General features: G+C 41.4%; 1 protein-coding gene across 1 annotated transcript in view; it reads left to right on the top strand.

Moving 5' to 3' along the window:
• Positions 1 to 9674: 9674 nt before the first annotated feature.
• Positions 9675 to 23912, top strand: part of DLEC1 (DLEC1 cilia and flagella associated protein) — a 91460-nt gene continuing 77222 nt past the window's right edge. Inside the window, exons 1-2 of the mRNA XM_061196510.1 lie at positions 9675 to 10190; positions 11561 to 11711. Coding sequence (XP_061052493.1) covers positions 9807 to 10190; positions 11561 to 11711 — 535 coding nt within the window. The 5' untranslated portion in view covers positions 9675 to 9806. The remainder of the gene's footprint in view (positions 10191 to 11560; positions 11712 to 23912) is intronic.

Below are 23912 nucleotides of genomic sequence, written 5' to 3' on the forward strand. Positions count from 1 at the left end.
AAATGACAAAAGACTTAAAAATGACCACGGTTAAAGATTTGATGAAAGTTCATAATAATGCAGTTGACAAGAAAATTAGTTATTTCTGAGATATACATTTTAAAGTAATAACTAGGATTATGACTTATAACATTATACCAGAACATATAAGATTTTTAGAAATTTCATGTAATGTCTGAAACATTTATATTAATATATTTCCATACAAATAACCCAATGAAAGTTTAGTATTAGTTGTTTTGTTTGTTTGTTTATACTGCAGGTTCTTATTAGTCATCAATTTTATACACATCAGTGTATACATGTCAATCCCAATCGCCCAATTCAGCACACCACCATCCCCACCCCACCGCAGTTTTCCCCCCTTAGTGTCCATATGTCTGTTCTCTACATCTGTGCCTCAACTTCTGCCCTGCAAACCGGCTCATCTGTACCATTTTTCTAGGATCCACATACATGCGTTAATATACGATATTTGTTTTTCTCTTTCTGACTTACTTCACTCTGTATGACAGTCTCTAGATCCATCCACGTCTCAACAAATGACTCAATTTCATTCCTTTTTATGGCTGAGTAATATTCCATTGGATATATGTACCACAACTTCTTTATCCATTCGTCTGTCGATGGGCATTTAGGTTGCTTCCATGACCTGGCTATTGTAAATAGTGCTGCAATGAACATTCGGGTGCATGTGTCTTTTTGAATTATGGTTTTCTCTGGGTATATGCCCAGTAGTGGGATTGCTGGGTCATATGGTAATTCTATTTTTAGTTTTTTAAGGAACCTCCATATTGTTCTCCATAGTGGCTGTATCAATTTACATTCCCACCAGCAGTGCAAGAGGGTTCCCTTTTCTCCACACCCTCTCCAGCATTTGTTGTTTGTAGATTTTCTGATGATGCCCATTCTAACTGGTGTGAGGTGATACCTCATTGTAGTTTTGATTTGCATTTCTCTAATAATTAGTGATGTTGAGCATCTTTTCATGTGCTTCGTGGCCGTCTGTATGTCTTCTTTGGAGAAATGTCTATTTAGGTCTTCTGCCCATTTTTGGATTGGGGTGTTTGTTTCTTTAATATTGAGCTGAATGAGCTGTTTATATATTTTGGAGATTAATCCTTTGTCCGTTGATTCGTTTGCAAATATTTTCTCCCATTCTGAGGGTTGTCTTTTCGTCTTGTTTATGGTTTCCTTTGCTGTGCAAAAGCTTTGAAGTTTCATTAGGTCCCATTTGTTTATTTTTGTTTTTATTTCCATTACTCTAGGAGGTGGATCAAAAAAGGTCTTGCTGTGATTTATGTCAAAGAGTGTTCTTCCTATGTTTTCCTCTAAGAGTTTTATAGTGTCCAGTCTTACATTTAGGTCTCTAATCCATTTTGAGTTTATTTTTGTGTATGGTGTTAGGGAGTATTCTAATTTCATTCTTTTACATGTAGCTGTCCAGTTTTCCCAGTACCACTTATTGAAGAGACTGTCTTTTCTCCATTGTATATCTTTGCTTCCTTTGTCATAGATTAGTTGACCATAGGTGCGTGGGTTTATCTCTGGGCTTTCTATCTTGTTCCATTGATCTATGTTTCTGTTTTTGTGCCAGTACCATATTGTCTTGATTACTGTAGCTTTGTAGTATAGTCTGAAGTCAGGGAGTCTGATTCCTCCAGCTCCGTTTTTGTCCCTCAAGACTGTTTTGGCTATTCGGGGTCTTTTGTGTCTCCATACAAATTTTAAGATAATTTGTTCTAGCTCCGTAAAAAATGCCGTTGGTAATTTGATAGGGATTGCATTGAATCTGTAGATTGCTTTGGGTAGTATAGTCATTTTCACAATGTTGATTCTTCCAATCCAAGAACATGGTATATCTCTCCATCTGTTGGTATCATCTTTAATTTCTTTCATCAGTGTCTTATAGTTTTCTGCATACAGGTCTTTTGTCTCCCTAGGTAGGTTTATTCCTAGGTATTTTTTTTGTTGTTGTTGCAATGGTAAATGGGAGTGTTTCCATAATTTCTCTTTCAGATTTTTCATCATTAGTGTATAGGAATGCAAGAGATTTCTGTGCATTAATTTTGTATCCTGCAACTTTACCATATTCATTAATTAGCTCTAGCAGTTTTCTGGTGGCAGTTTTAGGATTCTCTATGTATAGTATCATGTCATCTGCAAACAGTGACAGTTTTACTTCTTCTTTTCCAATTTGGATTCCTTTTATTTCTTTTTCTTCTCTGATTGCCGTGGCTAGGACTTCCAGAACTATGTTGAATAATAGTGGTGAGAGTGCACATCCTTGTCTCGTTCCTGATCTTAGAGGAAATGCTTTCAGTTTTTCACCATTGAGAATGATGTTTGCTGTGGGTTTGTCATATATGGCCTTTATTATGTTGAGGTAGGTTCCCTCTATGCCTTCTTTCTGGAGGGTTTTTATCATAAATGGGTGTTGAGTTTTGTTGAAAGCTTTTTTCTGCATCTATTGAGATTATCATATGGTTTTTATCCTTCAGTTTGTTAATATGGTGTATCACATTGATTGATTTCCGTATATTGAAGAATCCTTGCATCCCTGGGATAAATCCCACTTGAACGTGGTGTATGATCCTTTTAATGTGTTGTTGGATTCTGTTTGCTAGTATTTTGTTGAGGATTTTTGCATCTATATTCATCAGTGATATTGGTCTGTAATTTTCTTTTTTTGTAGTATCTTTGTCTGGTTTTGGTATCAGGGTGATGGTGGCCTCATAGAATGAGTTTGGGAGTGTTCCTTCCTCTGCAATTTTTTGGAAGAGTTTGAGAAGGATAGGTGTTAGCTCTTCTCTAAATGTTTGATAGAATTCACCTGTGAAGCCATCTTGTCCTGGACTTTTGTTTGTTGGAAGATTTTTAATCAGTTTCAATTTCATTACTTGTGATTGGTCTGTTCATATTTTCTGCTTCTTCCTGGTTCAGTCTTGGAAGGTTATACCTTTCTAAGAATTTGTCCATTTCTTCCAGGTTGTCCATTTTATTGGCATAAAGTTGCTTGTAGTAGTCTCTTAGGATGCTTTGTATTTCTGCGGTGTCTGTTGTAACTTCTCCTTTTTCATTTCTGATTTTATTGATTTGAGTCCTCTCCCTCTTTTTCTTGATGAGTCTGGCTAATGGCTTATCAATTTTGTTTATCTTCTCAAAGAACCAGCTTTTAGTTTTATTGATCTTTGCTATTGTTTTCTTTGTTTCTATTTCATTTATTTCCACTCTGATCTTTATGATTTCTTTCCTTCTGCTAACTTTGGGTTTTGTTTGTTCTTCTTTCTCTAGTTGCTTTAGGTGTAAGGTTAGATTGTTTACTTGAGATTTTTCTTGTTTCTTTAGGTAGGCTTGTATAGCTATAAACTTCCCTCTTAGAACTGCTTTTGCTGCATCCCATACGTTTTGGGTCGTCGTGTTTTCATTGTCATTTGTCTCTAGGTATTTTTTGATTTCCTCTTTGATTTCTTCAGTGATCCCTTGGTTATTTAGTAACGTATTGTTTAGCCTCCATGTGTTTGTGTTTTTTACGTTTTTTCCCCTGTAATTCATTTCTAATCTCATAGCGTTGTGGTCAGAAAAGATGCTTGATATGATTTCAATTTTCTTAAATTTACTGAGGCTTGATTTGTGACCCAAGATGTGATCTATCCTGGAGAATATTCCGTGCGCACTTGAGAAGAACGTGTAATCTGCTGTTTTTGGATGGAATGTCCTATAAATATCAATTAAATCTATCTGGTCTATTGTGTCATTTAAAACTTCTGTTTCCTTATTTATTTTCATTTTGGATGATCTGTCCATTGGTGTAAGTGAGGTGTTAAAGTCCCCCACTATTATTGTGTTACTGTCAATTTCCTCTTTTATAGCTGTTAGCAGTTGCCTTATGTATTGAGGTGCTCCTATGTTGGGTGCATATATATTTATAATTGTTATATCTTCTTCTTGGATTGATCCCTTGATCATTATGTAGTGTCCTTCCTTGTCTCTTGTAACATTCTTTATTTTAAAGTCTATTTTATCTGATATGAGTATAGCTACTCCAGCTTTCTTTTGATTTCCATTTGCATGGAATATCTTTTTCCATCCCCTCACTTTCAGTCTGCATGTGTCTGTAGATCTGAAGTGGGTCTCTTGTAGACAGCATATATATGGGTCTTGTTTTTGTATCCATTCAGCAAGCCTGTGTCTTTTGGTTGGAGCATTTAATCCATTCACGTTTAAGGTAATTATCGATATGTATGTTCCTATGACCATTTTCTTAATTGTTTTGGGTTTGTTTTTGTAGGTCCTTTTCTTCTCTTGTGTTTCCCACTTAGAGAAGTTCCTTTAGCATTTGTTGTAGAGCTGGTTTGGTGGTGCTGAATTCTCTTAGCTTTTGCTTGTCTGTAAAGCTTTTGATTTCTCCATCAAATCTAAATGAGATCCTTGCCGGGTAGAGTAATCTTGGTTGTAGGTTCTTCCCTTTCATCACTTTAAGTACATCATGCCACTCCCTTCTGGCTTGTAGAGTTTCTGCTGAGAAATCAGCTGTTAACCTTATGGGAGTTCCCTTGTATGTTATTTGTCGTTTTTCCCTTGCTGCTTTCAATATTTTTCTTTGTATTTAATTTTTGCCAATTTGATTACTATGTGTCTCAGCATATTTCTCCTTGGGTTTATCCTGTATGGGACTCTCTGTGCTTCCTGGACTTGGGTGGCTATTTCCTTTCCCATGTTAAGGAAGTTTTCGACTATAATCTCTTCAAATATTTTCTCTGGTCCTTTCTCTCTCTCTTCTCCTTCTGGGACCCCTATAATGCGAATGTTGTTGCATTTAATGTTGTCCCAGAGGTCTCTTAGGCTGTCTTCATTTCTTTTCATTCTTTTTTCTTTAGTCTGTTCCGCAGCAGTGAATTCCACCATTCTGTCTTCCAGGTCACTTATCCGTTCTTCTGCCTCCGTTCTTCTGCTATTGATTCCTTCTAGTGTAGTTTTCAGTTCAGTTATTGTATTGGTCACCTGTGTTTGTTTGTTCTTTAATTCTTATAGGTCTTTGTTAATTATTTCTTGCATCTTCTCGATCTTTGTCTCCATTCTTATTCCGAGGTCCTGGATCATCTTCACTATCATTATTCTGACTTCTTTTTCTGGAAGGTTGCCTATCTCCACTTCATTTAGTTATTTTTCTGGGGTTTTTTCTTGTTCCTTTATCTGGTATATAGCCCTCTGCCTTTTCATCTTGTCTATCTTTCTGTGAATGTGGTTTTTGTTCCACAGGCTGCAGGATTGTAGTTTTTCTTGCTTCTGCTGTCTGCCCTCTGGTGGTTGAGGCTATCTAAGAGGCTTGATGGGAGGCTCTGGTGGTGGGTAGAGCTGACTGTTGCTGTGGCATTCAGAGCTCAGTAAAACCTTAATCCACTTGACTGTTGATGGGTGGGTCTGGGTTCCCTCCCTGTTGGTTGTTTTGCCTGAGGCAACCCAACACTGGAGCCTACCTGAGCTCTTTGGTGGGGCTAATGACAGACTCTGGGAGGTTAGCCAAGGAGTACTTCCCAGAACTTCTGCTGCCAGTGTCCTTGTCCCCACGGTGAAACAGAGCCACCCCCCACCTCTGCAGAAGACCTTCCACCACTAGCAGGTAGGTCTGGTTCAGTCTCCCCCGGGGTCACTGCTCCTTCCCCTGGGTCCCGATGCGCACACTATTTTGTGTGCGCCCTCCAAGAGTGGGGTCTCTGTTTCCCCCAGTCCTGTCGAAGTCCTGCGATCAATTCCCACTGGGCTTCAAAGTCTGATTCTCTATGAATTCCTCCTCCCGTTGCCGGACCCCCAGGTTGGGAAGCCTGACGTGGGGCTCAGAACCTTCACTCCAGTGGGTGGACTTCTGTGGTATAAGTGCTCGCCAGTCTGTGAGTCACCCACCCAGCAGTTATGGGATTTGATTTTACTCTGATTGCGCCCCTCCAACCGTCTCACTGTGGCTTCTCCTGTGTCCTTGGACGTGGGGTATCCTCCTTGGTGAAGTCCAGTGTCTTCCTGTCGATGATTGTCCAGCAGCCAGTTGTGATTCTGGTGCTCTCGCAAGAGGGAGTGAGAGCACGTCCTTCTACTCCGCCATCTTGGTTAATCTCTGTCTTTTGTGTATTCTTTTCCATCATGGTTTATCACAGGATATTGAATATAGTTCTCTGTGCTATATAGTAGGACCTTGTTGTTTACCCATTCTTTTTTTTTAATATTTATTTATTATTATTTTTTTATTTGGTTGCACCCGGTCTTAGTTGCGGCAGGCGGGCTCCTTATTTGCGGCTCTCAGGCTCCTTTGTTGTGGCATGTGAACTCTCAGTTGCAGCATGCATGTGGGATCCAGTTCCCTGACCAGGGATCGAACCCGGGCCCCCTGCATTGGGAGCACAGAGTCTTAACCACTGCGCCACCAGGGAAGTCCCTGTTTATCCATTCTATACATAATAGTTTGCATCTGCAAACTAACCCCCTAACTCCCAATCCATCCTTCTCCTACCCCCGCCCTTGGCAACCACAGGTCTGTTCTCTATGCCTGTGAGTCTGTTTCTGTTTCGTAGATAAGTTCATTTGTGTCATATTTTAGATTCCACATACAAGTGATATCATATGGTATTTGTCTTTCTCTTTCTGACTTTAAAAGTAAAAAAACTTAAAAGGCCAAAAATGTGTGTGGGAACCCAGAGATAAACAAAACACAAATTCTGGTCGGCAGAACAGGTTATAAAATGAAGAAGGCAGCTCAGGAAATTCCCTTTATGTTGACAAAGTCCTCATAGGTGAGGGGACTGGCGCCCTTTGTTACTGGTGCCCAGTTGGAACCATTCATTTATTCAGTTAGTCACAGAGCAAACAGAAAGTGGTTGCTGGGCACAGCGGAATCAGGGATGAAACCAGCTTATCAGGCAGAGAGATACCAGGAGAAGAGGGAGACTATGGTGGAGGTGGGGAAGCACAGAGGAAAGCGGGGAGCAGGGTGGGGAGTGTGTCATTAAGAGGGAACAGGCAGCAGCAGATACCGCTGAAAAGTCAAGGAAGATGAGCACAGAGGAGGAACTGGAGCTTTGCTGAAGACCTTGGCCTGGACAGAGCCGGGGGAGCTGAAGCCAGAAGGTGGGAGGGTCACAGAAAAAGGGGAGGCCTCTCCCAGGCTGGGCCAGACTCTCTGTGTCCTTCTCTGAGGCTGTTTGGAGGCAGGATGGAGAGGCCAAAGGTGATGGTGAGAATCCATTGTCCTGTCGTTCCCTAGGGTAGGGAAGGGGGCCAGGGAGCCTGCACAAGACCACCTGGTTTGGGCAGGCCCCGTCCTAACTCTAGAGCAATGGAGGCCCCCAGACTGTTCTACTAGCTCCTTCCTGCCCCTTGGTGGTGGGGGGGTGGGTGGGCTCACATGCACGTGAGCAATTGGACAAACCAGCCCACTTGTCCAAGCTCCCTTCCCCTCCACCCCCACCCACGCTACCCATTAGTGCACACGCCGGTCAGCAATGCGAGGAAGCCCTTAAAAAAGTGGCCTGCACAGGTTCTCTCAATGGGCTCACAATGTCTGGGCAGGCACGGGGCATGTCACGTTGACCTTGTGGCCTCCTCACTCTGGAGAGGGTGTAGCTTGAGGAGAGTCAGAGCGGGATCCTCTCAAGTACACAATCCAGAACAGGGGCCCTGGCTTCCCAGCCCTGAGGATGGAAGAGATACTGGAAAGTAGAGATGAGGGAACCAGGCCCAACCACGAGAAGCGGAAGTGGCCCAGGTCTGCAGGCAAGCATCCTGGGCCTCATCTCAGGAAGTGGGTTTCAGGCTGTAGGGCACACAGACTCACCCCAGCAGTAAAAAGAGGATGGTTGTACCACCTGTGAGCAGAAGCCATGCTCTGGCAAGGATGGCAGTCACTGTGATGTCAAGCTGCTGCCTTGGACAAGTGCAGGCCTCTCCCCATCTCAGTGGATGATCTCATCACCCACCTGATCCCACACACAGGATATGTGGCAGTCATTCTTGGCCCCTTTTCTCTCTCCCATTATCCATCAGCGAGTCTTGTCAATTCTACCTTTTAGCTCCATCTCCAATCAATTCCTCTCACTTGAATCCCAGCGCCCTTCACCTCTTTCCTAACCCCTGCGGGAGTTTCCCAATTGAGCTCCCTGATGCCTCTTGCCTCCCCCCAGTCTGCTGTCTCACAGCAACAAGAGTGATCTCAGTAGAACATACAGCTGACCACCAGACACCCAGCTTCAGACTCTTGATGGCCCTCCTACTGTCCTCAGAATAAAGGTTAAATTCCTTAATGTTGCCTACAAACCCATTTATGATCTGGCCCTTGCCTAGAAGTTTCCTCAACTCCCTGAGTTCCACCCCTGAACTTCTTTCATTTCCTCCCATTTCCCAGCTTTAGCACAATGGGGTCCCTCTGCATGGAGTGCCCTTTTTCTTTCTCCCCTGGCTTACTCCTACTCATTCTTTTTTTTTTCACTTAAAAAATGGAAGTATAATTTATATACAGTGAAATTCACCCTTTATGGTGTACAGTTCTGTGAGTTTCGACAAATCCATACAGTTTTGTGACCCCCACCACAATCAAGATGTAGAACAGTTCCATCACCCCAAGAAATTCCCTCATGCTCCTTTGGAGCCAACACTAGCTCGCATCACCAGCTCCTGATAACCACTGTTGTGTTTTCTGGTTTGCATTTTCTATAAACGGATATCCTCTAAATGCAATCATTCATTATGTATATGTAGCCCTTTGAGAATGGTTTCTTTTATCCAGCATAATGCATTTGACATTCATCTATGCTGTCGTGTGTATCACTGGTCTGTTTCATCTTTATTGCTGAGAGTATGCTGTATATAGATGTACCACAATTTATTTATCTTTTTATCAGTAGAAAGGACATTTGGGTTTTTTCCAGTTTTTGGAGATTATGAATAAAGCTGCTCATACAGGTCTTTGTAGGCACAAACGTTCTCATTTCACGTGGAATAACACCTAGTTGTGGGACTGATGTATGTGTTACTTTTTAAGAAACTGCCAAACTGTTTTTCAAAGCTGCTATACTGATTTGTGTTCCTGTTGGGATACATGAGAAGTTGCTCTACATCCTCACCCGCGCTCACGTGGTTCGTTCACCCGTTTGTTCGTTCATTCAACTTCTTGACATTCTACTAAGTGTGTAGTGGTATTGCACTGTAGTTTTAATTTCCACTTCCTTGATGGCTAATGACGGTGAGTCTATTCATTCTTCTAAACCTCTGCTTGGTCTTCACTTCTGCCAAAAACCCACTGTACTCGCTTTCTCTGTAGACTGGTTAAGTTCCTGTCCTTTGTGGTTCCATGACAACAAACAGTTTCTCCACCTTGACCGCAGCTCACTAAACTGCAATTGTTTTCCCGTTCTCGCCTTGCTCAACACTCTGGTTACACACACACACACACACACACACGGTTGTGAGCTCCGAAAGGGCGGAAGCTGCATCTTCCTTTGGTATCTCCAGCTCCTAGCAGACCTGAAACAATCTTTATACAATAAATATTAAATGAACGAATTAATAAATGCTGAACAAATTAGAGAATGGGCAGGTGAAAGTAAATAGGAAGAAGCTTTTGCAATGAGACGGGCCTGGCTGTGCCAATTAACTCTTTCTCTATCGGTCCGCACGCTAAGCTCCTCTCAGTAAAGTCAACACTGCCGTGCGAACGTTCACGAAGATGACGACTCGACAGCACCCTTTAAGAGGCGCAAAGCGGAAGAGGCGGGCTGGAAGTGGAAGTGCGGCAGGGAGTTAGCGGCGTCTCAGTTGCCATGGAGACGGGAAGGGGAGAGCGGCAGTCCGCGGAGTCTGGGTCCTACGCCTTCGCTGGGGCGACGTGGACGCCAACCCCGCGTCCGACCCGGATCCACAGCCCCAGCCAGTCCTCCCTCGCCTACTCCGAGTCTTTCTACCACGGCTTCGGTGGTCGGCCCCGCCGCGTCTCGCCGCTCACGCTCCAGCCGCTCCCCGAGCCGCACCTGCTGCGCCTGCGCCCCACCTCGCTGCGCACCCAAGACATCTCTTACTTGCTCACCGGCATCTTTCGCAACTTGTATACCACCGAGGTGATTGGCGAGGAGGTGAGTGAAAGTTTGATCAAGGCCCGCGGCAGCGAGGATGCTCGGCACGAGGAGTTCGTGGACCAGCTGCAGCAGGTAACACGGCCCCGGCGTCCCGCGCGCTTCTCCGCGTGCTCACCCGAGGCGCGGTGGCGTCACCGCGTCTGCGGCCGTGCGGGCGACCCAGGGCGCGACTCAGCCACTCGACAACAGTCAGCGCCTGTTGGGTGCCGGGCACTGGGGATGCAGCTGGAAAAGAGCAGACCAAATCCATGCCGCCGTATATCCGACATTCTAGTGGGAGGACACTCTACACACGCGCTTAGGTGAATACACACATTCTACACACATAACGGCATGTATCTCCAGCACCTATCTTTATTTCCCTACACGCATACACACATTATATATTACATATATAAATGAAACGACGAGGGCAGAAAGCTGAATAGTTGTTCCCCGGAGATGATAAAGTCACGTCCGCTTTGGGGTGCCTGCCCTTGTGCCACAAACCACAATCTTTTTTTTTTTAAACTTCGGGTTTTTATTTATATTTATTTATTTATTTATTTATTTATTTATTTATTTATGGCTGTGTTGGGTCTTCGTTTCTGTGCGAGGGCTTTCTCTGGTTGCGGCAAGTGGGGGCCACTCTAAATCGCGGCGCGCGGGCCTCTCATTATCGCGGCCTCTCTTGTTGCGGAGCACAGGCTCCAGACGCGCAGGCTCAGTAATTGTGGCTCACAGGCCTAGTTGCTGCGCGGCATGTGGGATCTTCCCAGACCAGGGCTCGAACCCGTGTCCCCTACATTGGCAGGCAGATTCTCAACCACTGCGCCACCAGGGAAGCCCACAAACCACCATCTTAATCGAGGCATTCATGCCCAGATTTTAGGAAGCATGTCCTGGCTCTAATAGCAACTCTGCTTCCTTATCTGTATAAGGAGGAAAGCAGCTGACTTGAGTCCTCTCTGCTGAGGCTGACTGCTAAACAGGCCATACTGCCCACAGCTCCCTTCAAGGATTCTCAACTGTGTGCTTTCAAGCAGCTGAGATCAACTCTGAAGGGGCTGACAGCTGGAGGCTCTCAGCTCACTATGCTCCCTGCAGCCAGGTAGCAAGTCCTTGCTTGAAGGGGGTCTGGGTGACACAACCCTTTGTCTGCCACAGGTGGTGTGTTAACTCATATTTGGTATTTCAGAGTTTAGATGGCAGCTCTCTTTACTGTGAAGCCAGTAGTCAGGAGACAGGGTTTCAGACTTGGCTCTGTAATTGACTTTACTGTGAAAGCTTTAAGCCATTTCCTTCTGTGGGTCTCAGAGTTCAGATCTGTCTGGTTAGACCAGATGGTCTCTGCAGTTCTGTGACTGTTCTGTGCTTCATGGGAAGCCCTGACGCTGGGGTGGGAATCAGTAAAGCTGTGTGATCTCACCATATTTCTGTACATCTGATCACCCACCTGCCAGATTCGGGAGCTCTATAAGCAGCGGCTGGATGAAGTTGAAATGTTGGAGAGACATATCATTCAGGCCCGCGCACGGGCCCTTGCGGAGAAGGAGCGGGCCATGCACGAGGCCGAAGTACAGGTCCTTGAGCCGTTCATCAAGATGCCTCCAGGTGTGTATGATGAGCTCCTCTATGCCCTTCACCCTGACTCCCCAGTTGTTAATATATTACTGTGTTTGCTTCATTACCTCTCTAGTCTTCTTCTGAACATCTGGAGAGTGAGTTGCAGATATGTTGTTTCATTACCGCAAAACACTCCAGTGTGCATGTCTCCAAAACAGGGACACTCGCCTACATAACCAGCACACAACCCCCTAAGCCAGGAAATCAGCAATGATGCAGCGTTAACCTCCACTTCACAGATGGCATGCAGGTTTCACCTGCTGTCCCACAGTGTCCCTTTCTCCTCTTTGGTCTAGGATCCTGTCTAGGAAGTCATGTTACATGTCATTGTCATGTCTCATTTTCAGAATTTTCATTTGGCACAGTTCTTTGAACTTTTCCTGTCTTTCATGTTCTTGACCGTTGGGTTTTTCCCCAATTTTTAAAAATTATGGTAAACTACACATAACATAAAATTTACCCTCTTAACCATTTTTAAGCATACAGTTCAGTGGTATTAAATACGTTCATAATCTTGTACAAACATCGTCACCATCCATCTCCATAACTCTTTTCATCTTGTAAAACTGAAACTCTATGCGCATGAAACAATAACTTCCCATTCCCTGCCTTGCCCCAGCCCCTGGCAACCACCATTCTACTTTCTGTCTCTGTAATTTTTTTTTTTAAAGTTACCATTCTGACCATTTATTTAATTTAATTAATTTATTTATTTACTTTTGGCTGCGTTGGGTCTTTGTTGCTGCACGCAGGCTTTCTCTAGTTGCGGTGAGCGGGGGCTACTCCTCGTTGCGGTGCTTGGGCTTCTCATTGCGGTGGCTTTCTCGTTATGGAGCATGGGCCCTAGGCGTGCGGGCTTCAGTAGTTGTGGCGCACAGGCTTCAGTAGTTGTGGCTCACCAGCTCTAGAGCGCAGGCTCAGTAGTTGTAGTGCATGGGCTTAGTTGCTCCGCGGCATGTAGGATCTTCCTGGACCAGGGCTCGAACCCGTGTCCCCTGCATTGGCAGGCAGATTCTTAACCACTGCACCACCAGGGAAGTCCGATAATTTTTTTTCTTCATTTAAGATTTTTTTTTGATGTGGACCATTTTTAAAGTCTTTATTGAATTTTTTACAATATTGCTTCTGTGTTATGTCTTGGTTATTTGGCTGAGAGGCATATGGGATCTCAGCTCCCCGACCGGGGATCAAACCTGCACCCCCTGCATTGGAAGGTGAAGTCTTAACCACTGGACTGCCAGGCAAGTCCCTTGCCTCTATAATTTTGACTACTCTAAGTACCTCATATAAGTGAAATCATGCAGTATTTGTCTTTTTGCAACTGGCTTATTTCACTTAGCATAATGTCCTCAGGGTTCATCCATGTTGTAGCCTATGTCAGAATTTCCTTCCTTATAGGCTGAATAATATTCCATTGTAGGTACATACCACATTTTGCTTTTCCATTCATCAGTTGATGAACTCTTGGGTTGCTTCCTGGTGTTAGCTGTTCTGAATAATGCTGCTCTGAACATGGTCATACAAATATCTCTTTGAGACCCTGCTTTCAGTTCTTTGGGGTTTATACCCAGAAGTGGAATTGCTAGATCTTATAGTAGTTCTATTTTTAATTTTTTGAGGAATCACCATACGGTTTTCCACAGTGCCTGTGTCATTTTTTCATTCCCACCAGCAGTGCTCGAGGATTCCCATTTATCTACATTCTCACCAACGCTATTTTCTGGTTTTTCAGTGTGTGGTTTTTGTTTTTTGTTTTTGAGTGTAGCCATCCCGATGGGTGTGAGGTGATAGCTCACTGTGGTTTTGATTTGCATTTCCCTGATTATTAGTGATGTTGAGTGTCTTTTCATATGCTTATTTGCCATTTGTGTATCTTCTTTGGAGAAATATCTATTCAAGCCCATTTTTTAAAAAAATTTTACTGGGGTATAGTTGATTTACAATGTTGTGTTAGTTTCAGGTGTACAACAAAATGAATCTGTTATACATATACATATATCCACTCTTTTGTAGATTCTTTTCCCATATAGGCCATTACAGAGTATTAGTAGAGTTCCCCATGCTATACAGTAGGTCCTTATTAGTTATCTATTTTATATATAGTAGTGTGTATATGTCAATCCCAATCTCCCATTTTATCCCTCTCCCCTTACCCCCCAGTAACCATAAGTTTATTTCCTATATCTGTAACTCTATTTCTGTTTTGTAGATAAGTTCATTTGTAATCTTTTTTCAGATTCCACTTATAAATGATGTCATATGATATTTGTCTTTCTCTTTCTGACTTACTTCACTCAGTATGACAGTCTCTAGGTCCATCCATGTTGCTGCAAATAGCATTATTTTGTCCTTTTTTATGCCTGAGTAATATTCCATTGTATATATGTACCACATCTTCTTTATCCATTCCTCTGTTAATGGACATTTAGGTTGCTTCCATGTCCTAGCTATTGTAAATAGAGCTGCAGTGAACATTGGGTGCACGTATATTTTCGAATTATGGTTTTCTCTGGATATATGCCCAGGAGTGGGATTGCTGGATCATATGGTAGCTCTATTTTTAGTTTTTTAAGGAATCTCCATACTGTTCTTCATAGTGGCTGTACCAGTTTACATTCCCACTAACAGTGTAGGAGGGTTCCCTTTTCTCTACACCCTCTCCAGCATTTATTGTTTGTAGATGTTTTGATGATGGCCATTCTGACCAGCGTGAGGTGATGCCTCATTATAGTTTTGATTTGTATTTCTATAATAGTTAGTGATGTTGAGCACCTTTTCATGTGCTTTTTAACCATCTGTATATTTTCTTCGGAGAAATGTCTGTTTAGATGTCCCACCCATTTTTTTGATTGGGTTGTTTGCTTTTTTTGATATTGAGCTGCATAAACTGTTTGTATATTTTGGAGATTAATCCCTTGGCAGTTGCTTCATTTGCAAATATTTTCTCCCATTCTGAGGGTTGTCTTCGTTTTGTTCATGGTTTCCTTTGCTGTGCAAAAGCTTCTAAGTTTAATTAGGTCCCATTTGTTTATTTTTGTTTTTATTTTCATTACTCTAGGAGGTGGATCAAAAAGATCTTGCTGCGATTTGTGTCAAAGAGTGTTGTGTCTGTGTTTTCCTCTAAGAGTTTTATAGTATCTGGCCTTACATTTAGGTCTTTAATCCATTTTGAGTTTATTTTTGTATATGGTGTTAGGGTGTGTTCTAATTTCATTCTTTTACATGTAGCTGTCCATTTTTCCCAGTACCATTTATTGAAGAGACTGTCTTTTCTCCATTGTGTATTCTTGCCTCCTTTGTCCTAGATTAGATGACCATAGGTGCGTGGGTTTACCTCTGGATTTTCTATCCTGTTCCATTGATCTGTATTTGTTTTTGTGCCAGTACCATACTGTTTTGATGACTGTGGCTTTGTAGTATAGTCTGAAGTCAGGGAGCCTGATTCCTCCAGCTCCATTTTTCTTTCTCAAAATTGCTTTGACTATTCATGGTCTTTTGTGTTTCCTTACAAAATGTAAAGGTTTTTGTTCTAATTCTGTGAAAAATGCTGTTGGTAATTTGATAGGGATTGCATTGAATCTGTAGATTGCTTTGGGTAGTATAGTCATTTTGACAATATTGATTCCTTCAATCCAAGAACATGGTATATCTCTCCGTCTGTTTGTGTCATTTTAATTTCTTTCATCAGTATCTAATAGTTTTCTGAGTATAGTTCTTTTGCTCCTTAGGTAGGTTTATTCCTAGGTATTTTATTCTTTTTTTTTGGCTGTGTCTGGGTCTTCATTGCTGTGCATGGGCTTTCTCTAGTAGCAGCAAGTGGGGGCTACTCTTCATTGCAGTGCACAGGCTTCTCATCGTGGTGGCTTCTCTTGTTGCAGAGCACAGGCTCTAGGTGTGAGGGCTTCAGTAGTTGCAGCACGCGGGCTCAGTAGTTGCGGCACATGGGCCCTAGAGCGTGCAGGCTTCAGTAGTTGTGGTGCATGGGCTCTAGAGGGCAGGCTCAGTAGTCGTGGCACACAAGTTTAGTTGCTCTGCAGCATGTGGGATCTTCCCAGACCAGGGATCAAACCTGTGTCCCCTGCATTGGCAGGCGTAATCTTAACCACTGTACCACCAGGGAAGTCCCATATTCAAGCCCATTTTTAATCGATTGTTTTGTTGTTGTTGAGTTTTAGGAATTCTCTATATATCCTGGTTATTAATCCCTTATCAGATACATGATTTGCAAATATTTTCTCTTGTTCTGTGGGTTGCATTTTTACTCTGTTGGTAGTGTCTTTTGATGCACAATTTTAAATTTTCATGAAGTTCAGTTTGTCTATTTTTATTTTGTTGCCTGTGCCTTTGGTGTCATATCCAAGAAATCTTTGCCAAATAACAGTGAAATCACTGCCAAATCCAATGTTGTGAAGTGTTGGCCCTGTATTTTCTCCTAAGAGTTTTATTGTTTTAGGTCTTGCATTTAGGTCTTTAATTAATTTTGAGTTAATTTTTTGTATATAGTATTACAAAAGGGTCCGACTTCATTCTTTTGTGTGAGGATATTCAGTTTTCCTAGCATTGCTTGTTGAAAAGACTGTCCTTTCTCTATTGAATGGTCTTGACACTGTTGTCAAAAATCATTTGACCATATGTATGAGAGTTTATTTCTGGACTTTCTGTTCTAGTCCATTGATTTCTATGTCCATCTTTATGCCAGTACTACGTTGTTCTTATTATTGTAGCTTTCTTATAAGCTTTGAAATTAGGAATTGTGAATCCTCCAGCTTTGTTCTTTTTCAAGATTGTTTTGGCTGTTGTTTTTGGCTGTTTGTTCCTTGAGATTCCATAATGAATTTTGGGATGGGTTTTACTATTTCTGTAACAAAAAACATCCTTGGGATTTTGATAGAGATTTCATTGAATCTGTGTATTGATTTGGGTAGTATTGACATTTTAACAATATTAAGTCTTCTAATCCATGAACGTCTAATGTGTTTCCATTTATTTATGTCTTCTTTCATTTTTTTCAGCAATGTTTTGTACTTTGTATTGTACAAGTGTTTGATCTCCTTGGTTAACTCTCAAGTATTTTATTCTTTTTGATGCTATTATAAATGGGATTTTCATAATTTCCTTTTCAGATTGTTCATTTTTAGCATATAGAAGTGCATCTGATTTTTGTGTGTTGACTTTATGTACTACTTAGCTGAATTCACTTGTTAGTTCTGACAGGTTTTTTGTGCGTGTGAAATCTTTAGGGTTTTCTATATATAAGATCATATCACCTGCAAACAGTAATAATTTTGCTTCTTCCTTTCCAGTTTGGATGCCTTTTATTTCTTTTTCTTGCCTAATTGCTCTGATTAGAACTTCCAGTACTGTGGTGACTAGAAATGGTGAAAGCAGGCATTCTTGCCTTATTCCTGATCTTAGAGGAAAAGCTTTACGTCTTTCACCACTGAGTGTGATGTTTGCTGTGGGTTTTCATCTATGATTTTCATTATGTTGAAATAGTTTCCTTTTATTCTAGTTTTTTAGTGTTTTTTTAATCATGAAATGGTGCTGAATTTTTTCAAAAATTTTCCTGCATCAGTTGAAATGATCATGTGATTTTTTCCCCTTTCATTATGTTAATGTGGTGTATTACACTGATTAATTTTTGTATGTTGAACCATCCTTGCATTCCAGGAATAGATCTCACTTGGTCATGGTGAACTATCCTTTCAATATGCTGCTGAATTCAGTTTGCTAGTATTTCGTGAGGATTTTTGGATCAGTATTCATAAGGGATGTAGTTTTCTTGTAGTGTCTTTGTCTGGTTTTATATCAGGGTAATGCTGGCCTCTTGAATGAGATAAGAAGTGTTCCCTCCTTTTCAGTTTTTTGTGAAAATTTTGAGGATTGGTATTAATTCTTTAAATGTTTAGTAGAACTCACTAGTGAAGCCATGGGTTCAGGGCTTTTCTTTGTTGGGAAATTTTTGTTTTATTATTGATTCAGTCCCTTTACTAGTTATAAGTCAACTCAGATTTTCTGTTTTTTCATGATTTAGTCTTGGTAGGCTTAGTGTTTCTAGGAATTTGTCCATTTTATCTAGGTTATCCAGTGTGTTAGTGTACAGTTCCTGGTATTCACTTATAATCCTTTTTATTTCTGTAGAATCAGTAGTAATATCTCCACTTTCATTTCTGATTTTAGTCTTTTGAGTCTTCTCTCTTTTTTCTTAGTTGATGTAGCTAAAGTTTTGTCAATTTTGTTGATCTTTTTCAAAGAACCAACTTTTGGGTTTATTGATTTTCTCTACTGTTTTTCTGTTCTCTACTTTGTTAATCTGTGCTCTAATCTTTATTATTTCCTTCCTTCTTTCTGGTAACTTTAGGTTTAGTTTGTTCTTTTTCTAGTTCCTTAAGTCCTAAAGTTAGGTTATTGATCTAAGATCTTTCTTGTTTTATGTAAGTGTTTATAGCTCAAAAATTCCTCCTTAGCATCGCTTTTGTGGTGTCCCATAAGTTTGGTATGTTGTGTTTTCATTTTCATTTGTCTCTAAGTATTTTCTAATTTTCTTTGTGATTTCTTCTTTGGTTCATTGGTTATTTAAAAATCTGTTGCTTGAAGTTTTGGGACAGGTTTGGTTTTTTAATTTTCCAACCAAGTTGAGAAGCAAGTTGATCTTACAGAAGCACTACTGCATGTAGTAACCATATGATTTTGAGCAAACCACGTGATTTTTCTAGGTCTGTTTTCTCACCTACAAAATAAGGAGGTTGGACTGTCACGGTGAATGGGTGAATTCAGGGTGAATGATAGTTGATCCTTGCTTTCATCACTTTCTAGCTCATCACCGTGCCTTTTTTCTTTCCTAAGAAAGACGTCACACCCCTTTCCTCTTCTCTTCTATTGTCCCTCCCTCCTTCCCTATCAAGGTCCAGGCAGAGCTGGAGATTAGGCTGAGATCCAGAGTTTCCTAGAGAGTAACAGAGTGGCTTAGAAAGGGAAGCCTGACTCTGGCCTCTTAATCCTGCATTTGGTGACTAAGGGGACTTAGGATGGTGACACTTCTCTTGCTGGGAGCATACATTTAGCCAGTTTTCATAGTGCCTAGAATTTGATGTCTATTTGCACAAGATTGTCTTTTCCTATTTTGGAGTGGTCAGACATTTTATTTTTGTTCAGAATTATCAAGTTTTAGACAAACTTGCAAAACTGTGCTTTTATTAGGTGACATTTTGAATAAACTCTTTGGTATTCTGGAAAAAAAAAAGTGTGTTGCCTAGTTTCTACAATTTAGTGAATTTTCCAGTTTTCTTTCTGTTACTGATTTATAAGTTTACCCTATTTTGGTTGGAGAGTATATGTTGTATGATATCTGTCTTTTCAAATCTACTGAGACTTAATTTATTGCCTAACATATGGTCTGAGAAATGTCTCATGTGCACTCGACAAGAATGTGTATGCTGCCGTTGTTTGGTAGAGTGTTCTATATGTGTCTATCAGATCTAGTTGTTCTGTTGGGTTAAGTCCTCTTTTCCTCACTTATCTTTTGTCTGGTTGTTCTATTACGATAAATGGGTATTGCAGTGTCCAACTATTATTGTAGAACTGTCTATTTATCCCTTCAAATCTGTCAATTTTTGCTTCATTATTTTTTTTTAAATTTATTTATTTATTTTTGGCTGCATTGGGTCTTCGTTGCTGTGCGCGGGCTTTCTCTAATTGCGGCAAGCGGGGGCTACTCTTCATCACAGTGCACAGGCTTGTCATTGCGGTGGCTTCTCTTGTTGTGGAGCATGGGCTCTAGGCATGTGGGCTTCAGTAGTTGTGGCACACGGACTTAGTTGCTTCGCAGCATGTGGGATCTTCCTCGACCAGGGCTCGAGCCCATGTCCCCTGCATTGGCAAGTGGATTCTTTTTTTTTTTTTAATTTATTTAATTAATTAATTAATTTATTTTTGGCTGTGTTGGGTCTTCATTTCTGTGCGAGGGCTTTCTCTAGTTGCGGCGAGTGGGGGCCACTCTTCATCGCGGTGCACGGGCCTCTCACTATCGCGGCCTCTCTTTTTGTGGAGCACAGGCTCCAGACGCGCAGGCTCAGTAGTTGTGGCTCACGGGCCTAGTTGCTGCGCGGCATGTGGGATCTTCCCAGACCAGGGCTCGAACCCGTGTCCCCTGCATTAGCAGGCAGATTCTCAACCACTGCGCCACCAGGGAAGCCCCGGCAGGTGGATTCTTAACCACTGCACCACCAGGGAAGCTGCTTCATTATTTTGATGGTCTGCCATTAGGTGTGTAAATGTTTATACTTATTGTATCTTCTTGCTTTGTTGAATCTTTTATTAGTATATAATGTCCTTCCTTGTTTCTTGTAATCTTTTTTTTTTAATAAATTTATTTATTTATTTATTTTTGGCTGCGTTGGGTCTTCATTGTTGTGTGCGGGCTTTCTTTAGTTGCGTTGAGCGGGGGCTACTCTTTGTTGCGGTGCGTGGGCTTCTCACTGCGGTGGCGTCTCTTGTTGCGGAGCATGGGCTGTAGGCGTGTGGGCTTCCGTAGTTATGGCACACGGGCTCAGTAGTGGTGGCTCGCAGGCTCTAGGGCACAGGCTCAGTAGTTGTGGCGCACGGGCTTAGTTGCTCCGTGGCATGTGGGGTCTTCCTGGACCAGGGCTCGAACCCGTGTCCCCTGCATTGGCAGGCGGATTCTTAACCACTGCACCACCAGGGAAGCCCCTTGTAACCTTTTTTGATTTAAAGTCTACTTTGTCTGATATTAGTATAGCCACTTCTGTTCTCTTCTTTTTTTTTTTTTTAATAAATTTATTTATTTATTTTAATTTTTGGCTGCATTGGGTCTTTGTTGCTGCCCATGGGCTTTCTCTAGTTGCAGAGGGGGGGGGCTACTCTTTGTTGTGGTGCACGGGCTTCTCATTGCAGTGGCTTCTCTTGTTGCAGAGCACGGGCTCTAGGTGTGCAGGCTTCAGTAGTTTTGGTGCGCGGGCTCAGTAGTTGTGGCGCACAGTCTCTAGAGCGCAGGCTCAGTAGCTGTCACACACGGGCTTAGTTGCTCCATGGCATGTGAGATCTTCCCGGACCAGGGCTCGAACCTGTGTCCCCTTCATTGGCTGGTGGATCCCTAACTACTGTGGCACCAGGGAAGTCCCTGTTCTCTTCTGGTTACTATTTGCGTAGAATATCTTTTTTCATCTTTTCACTTTCAGTCTATCTGAGTCTTTGGATCTAAAGTGAGTCTCTTGTAGACAGCATCTAGTTGGATCATGTGTTTTTACCTATTCTGCCAATCTCTGTCTTTTGACTGGAGAGTTTAATCCATGTACATTTAAAGTAATTACTGATAAGGAGGAATTTCTGTCACTTTGCTATTTTTTTCCTATATGCCATGTATCTCTTTTGTCCCTCATCTCCTGCATTACTGTCTTCTTTTGTTATTTAGTCAATTTTTGTAGTGAAATGTTAAAATTCCTTTCTCATTTCCTTTTGGGTATATTCTATAGCTATTTTCTTTGTGGTTACCATAGGGATGACATTTAACAACCAAAAATTATAACACTCTAATTTGAATTTATACCAGCTTAACTTCAATAACATACAAAACTCTTGTTTCTTTACATCTCCATCCCCACCCCTTTTGGTTGTTGATGTCAGAATATTACATCTTTATACATTGTGTGCCCAGAAATACCAACTAATGCATTAGTCTCTTAAATTATGTAGAAAACAAGACATGAAGTTACAAACCTAAGTTACTATACTAGCTTTTATAATAATCAGCTTTATATAATACTAGGTTTTAATAATACTAGCTTTTATTTTTACCTTTAATAGTTTTTTTCCTTTAAATGTATAATATTAGTCTCTTAAATCATGTAGAAAACTTTTATGATTGTCCATGTATTTCCTTTGTTGAGATCTTTATTTCTCCATGTGTCTTGGAGTTACTGTCTAGTGTCCTTTCATTTCACGTTGCAGGACTCCCTTGAGCATTGCAGGGCAAGTTTAGTGGTAACAAATACCCTCAGCTTTTGTTTATCAAGAAATGTATTAATTTCTCCCTCACTTTTGTAGGACAGTTTTAGTGAGTATAGGATTCTTGGTTAACAGTTTTTCCTTTTAGCACTTTGAATATATCGGTCCACTGCCTTCTGGCTTCCATAATTTCTGATGAGAAATCTGTTGGTAACCTTATTGAGGATCCCTTGTATGTGACAAGTCACGTCTCTCTTGCTACTTTCAAGATGCTCTCTTTGTCTTTCAAATGTTTGATTATAACATGTAACATGAGTCTCTTTGAGTTCATCTTATAGTTCATTGAGCTTCTCGGATGTTTATGTTCATGTATTTCATCAAATTTGGGAAGTTTTCAGCTGTTATTTTTTCAGATATTCTCTCTGCTCCTTATTCTCTCTCCTCCTTCTAGGACTCCCACAATGTGTGTTGTTCACTTTCTGGTGTCCCACAGCTTCCTTAAGCTGTCTTTACTTTTCTTCAATCTTTTTTCCCTTCTGTTCCTCAGACTCGATAATTTCTATTTTTCTATCTGCAAGTTCACTGATTCTCTATTCTGCCTGCTCATATCTGCTTTTGAATCCCTTTGATAGTGAATTTTTCATTTCAGTTAGTGTCCTTTTCAGGTCCAACATTTCTTTTTAGTTTCTTTATACGCTTTCTGTCTCTTTATTGGTATTTATATTTTTTGGTACATCGTTTTCTTGAGTTTCTCCACATGTTCTTTTAGTTCTGTGAGCATCTTTAAGACAGTTGTTCTAAAGCCTTTGTCTAGTATGTCTGCAATCAGGTCTTTTTCAGGGACAGTTTCTGTTGATTTAATTTTTTCCTTTGAACAAGGCATACTTTCCCATTTCTTTGTATGTTTTTGATTTTTTGTTGTTGTTGTTGTTAGAAACTGGGCATTGAATCTAATAGTGTTGTAACTCTGGAAATCAGATTCTCTCCCTGCCCCAGAGTTTGCTGTTTTTTGTAATTATTTTTTGGTTTTGTTTTTTTGATTATTGTAGGCTGTCTGTGCTGAGCGTCAGCCTGAGATGTAATCTTAAGGTCTTCTAGGTCTTTTCTGAACCCTTCTCTGGGTATGTGTGGTCATGTTCTAATATTCCCCTGATCTGCAGTTGTTTTTGAACGTCTTAGTCTTTAATATCTGGCTTCCAAAAGGTGGAAAGGAGAAAGATGAAGGGGGGGGTCCTGGCCCTTTAAATTCCCTGGAAGTCGGCTGGTGTTGAGGCTTTCCATTAACACTGAAGCCAAAGAGGAAGGTAATGCTGTGCCTCTTTGTCGAGGCAAACCCTCCCCCAGCTTTCTTAATCTTCAAGCAAGTTCCCCATCACCCACTTTCCTGAAAATCCCAGCAACAAAGCTGCCCTCAGGCCCCTGATCAACCAGCCAAGCCATTCACCACTACTGTCCAGAACTCCATGTATACTCGACCTCAGGCCACTTCTGCCATACAAAGTAAATGATTAGGTGTGATCCTCAAGGCTCTAGCCTGGGAAAGATTTCCCTACATGGTGTCCTTTAGGGCCACGCCTGAGTAAGGCTGTAATACAGCAGCAGCCGATTTACAGCTAACCCCAGTGTATCATGCTGACCCATCTCTGGACCAGACTGGGTTGCTGTTTTTAACTTTGATTTACAGAGAATTTAGAATATACACCTAAGTATATAGAATAGTATATGAACTCCCATTTACCCCTAACTCAGGCTTAACCATGGCCATTTCTGTCCCACCTATTTCCCCCCTCATGATATTTTAAACAAGTTGCATACATTATATAATTCCACTGTAAATATTTTAGTATGTATCACTAAAAGATAAGAAATGCTTTTGAAAAATAATGACAACATTATTATTACACTTGAAAATAGCAATAATACCTTAATATCAAATATCCAGGAAGTGTTCAAAATCAGACCTGAGATTTTGTTCCTGTCAGTTGATCTTCGAAACTTTCCCATGAAGCCATAGATATGAGTTGAGGGAAAAGCACAGGAGTAAAGGACATAGACAGTCTGGACCACCAGTTGATGTAATTAGCATGTGTCTTTTGGATCTGCTCAGGCCTAATCCCAAATATGCCATTTTCCCATTGTACAATGGATTGCTGCTGTGCCCTCCCAATCTTATGACTCAGTGGATCTGATAATACCCAGTCAAGATGAGTAGCTCTGGATGAATCG

This window comes from Eubalaena glacialis, chromosome 7 (genome assembly GCF_028564815.1).
Source record: "Eubalaena glacialis isolate mEubGla1 chromosome 7, mEubGla1.1.hap2.+ XY, whole genome shotgun sequence".
In the NCBI taxonomy this organism is placed as follows: domain Eukaryota; kingdom Metazoa; phylum Chordata; class Mammalia; order Artiodactyla; family Balaenidae; genus Eubalaena; species Eubalaena glacialis.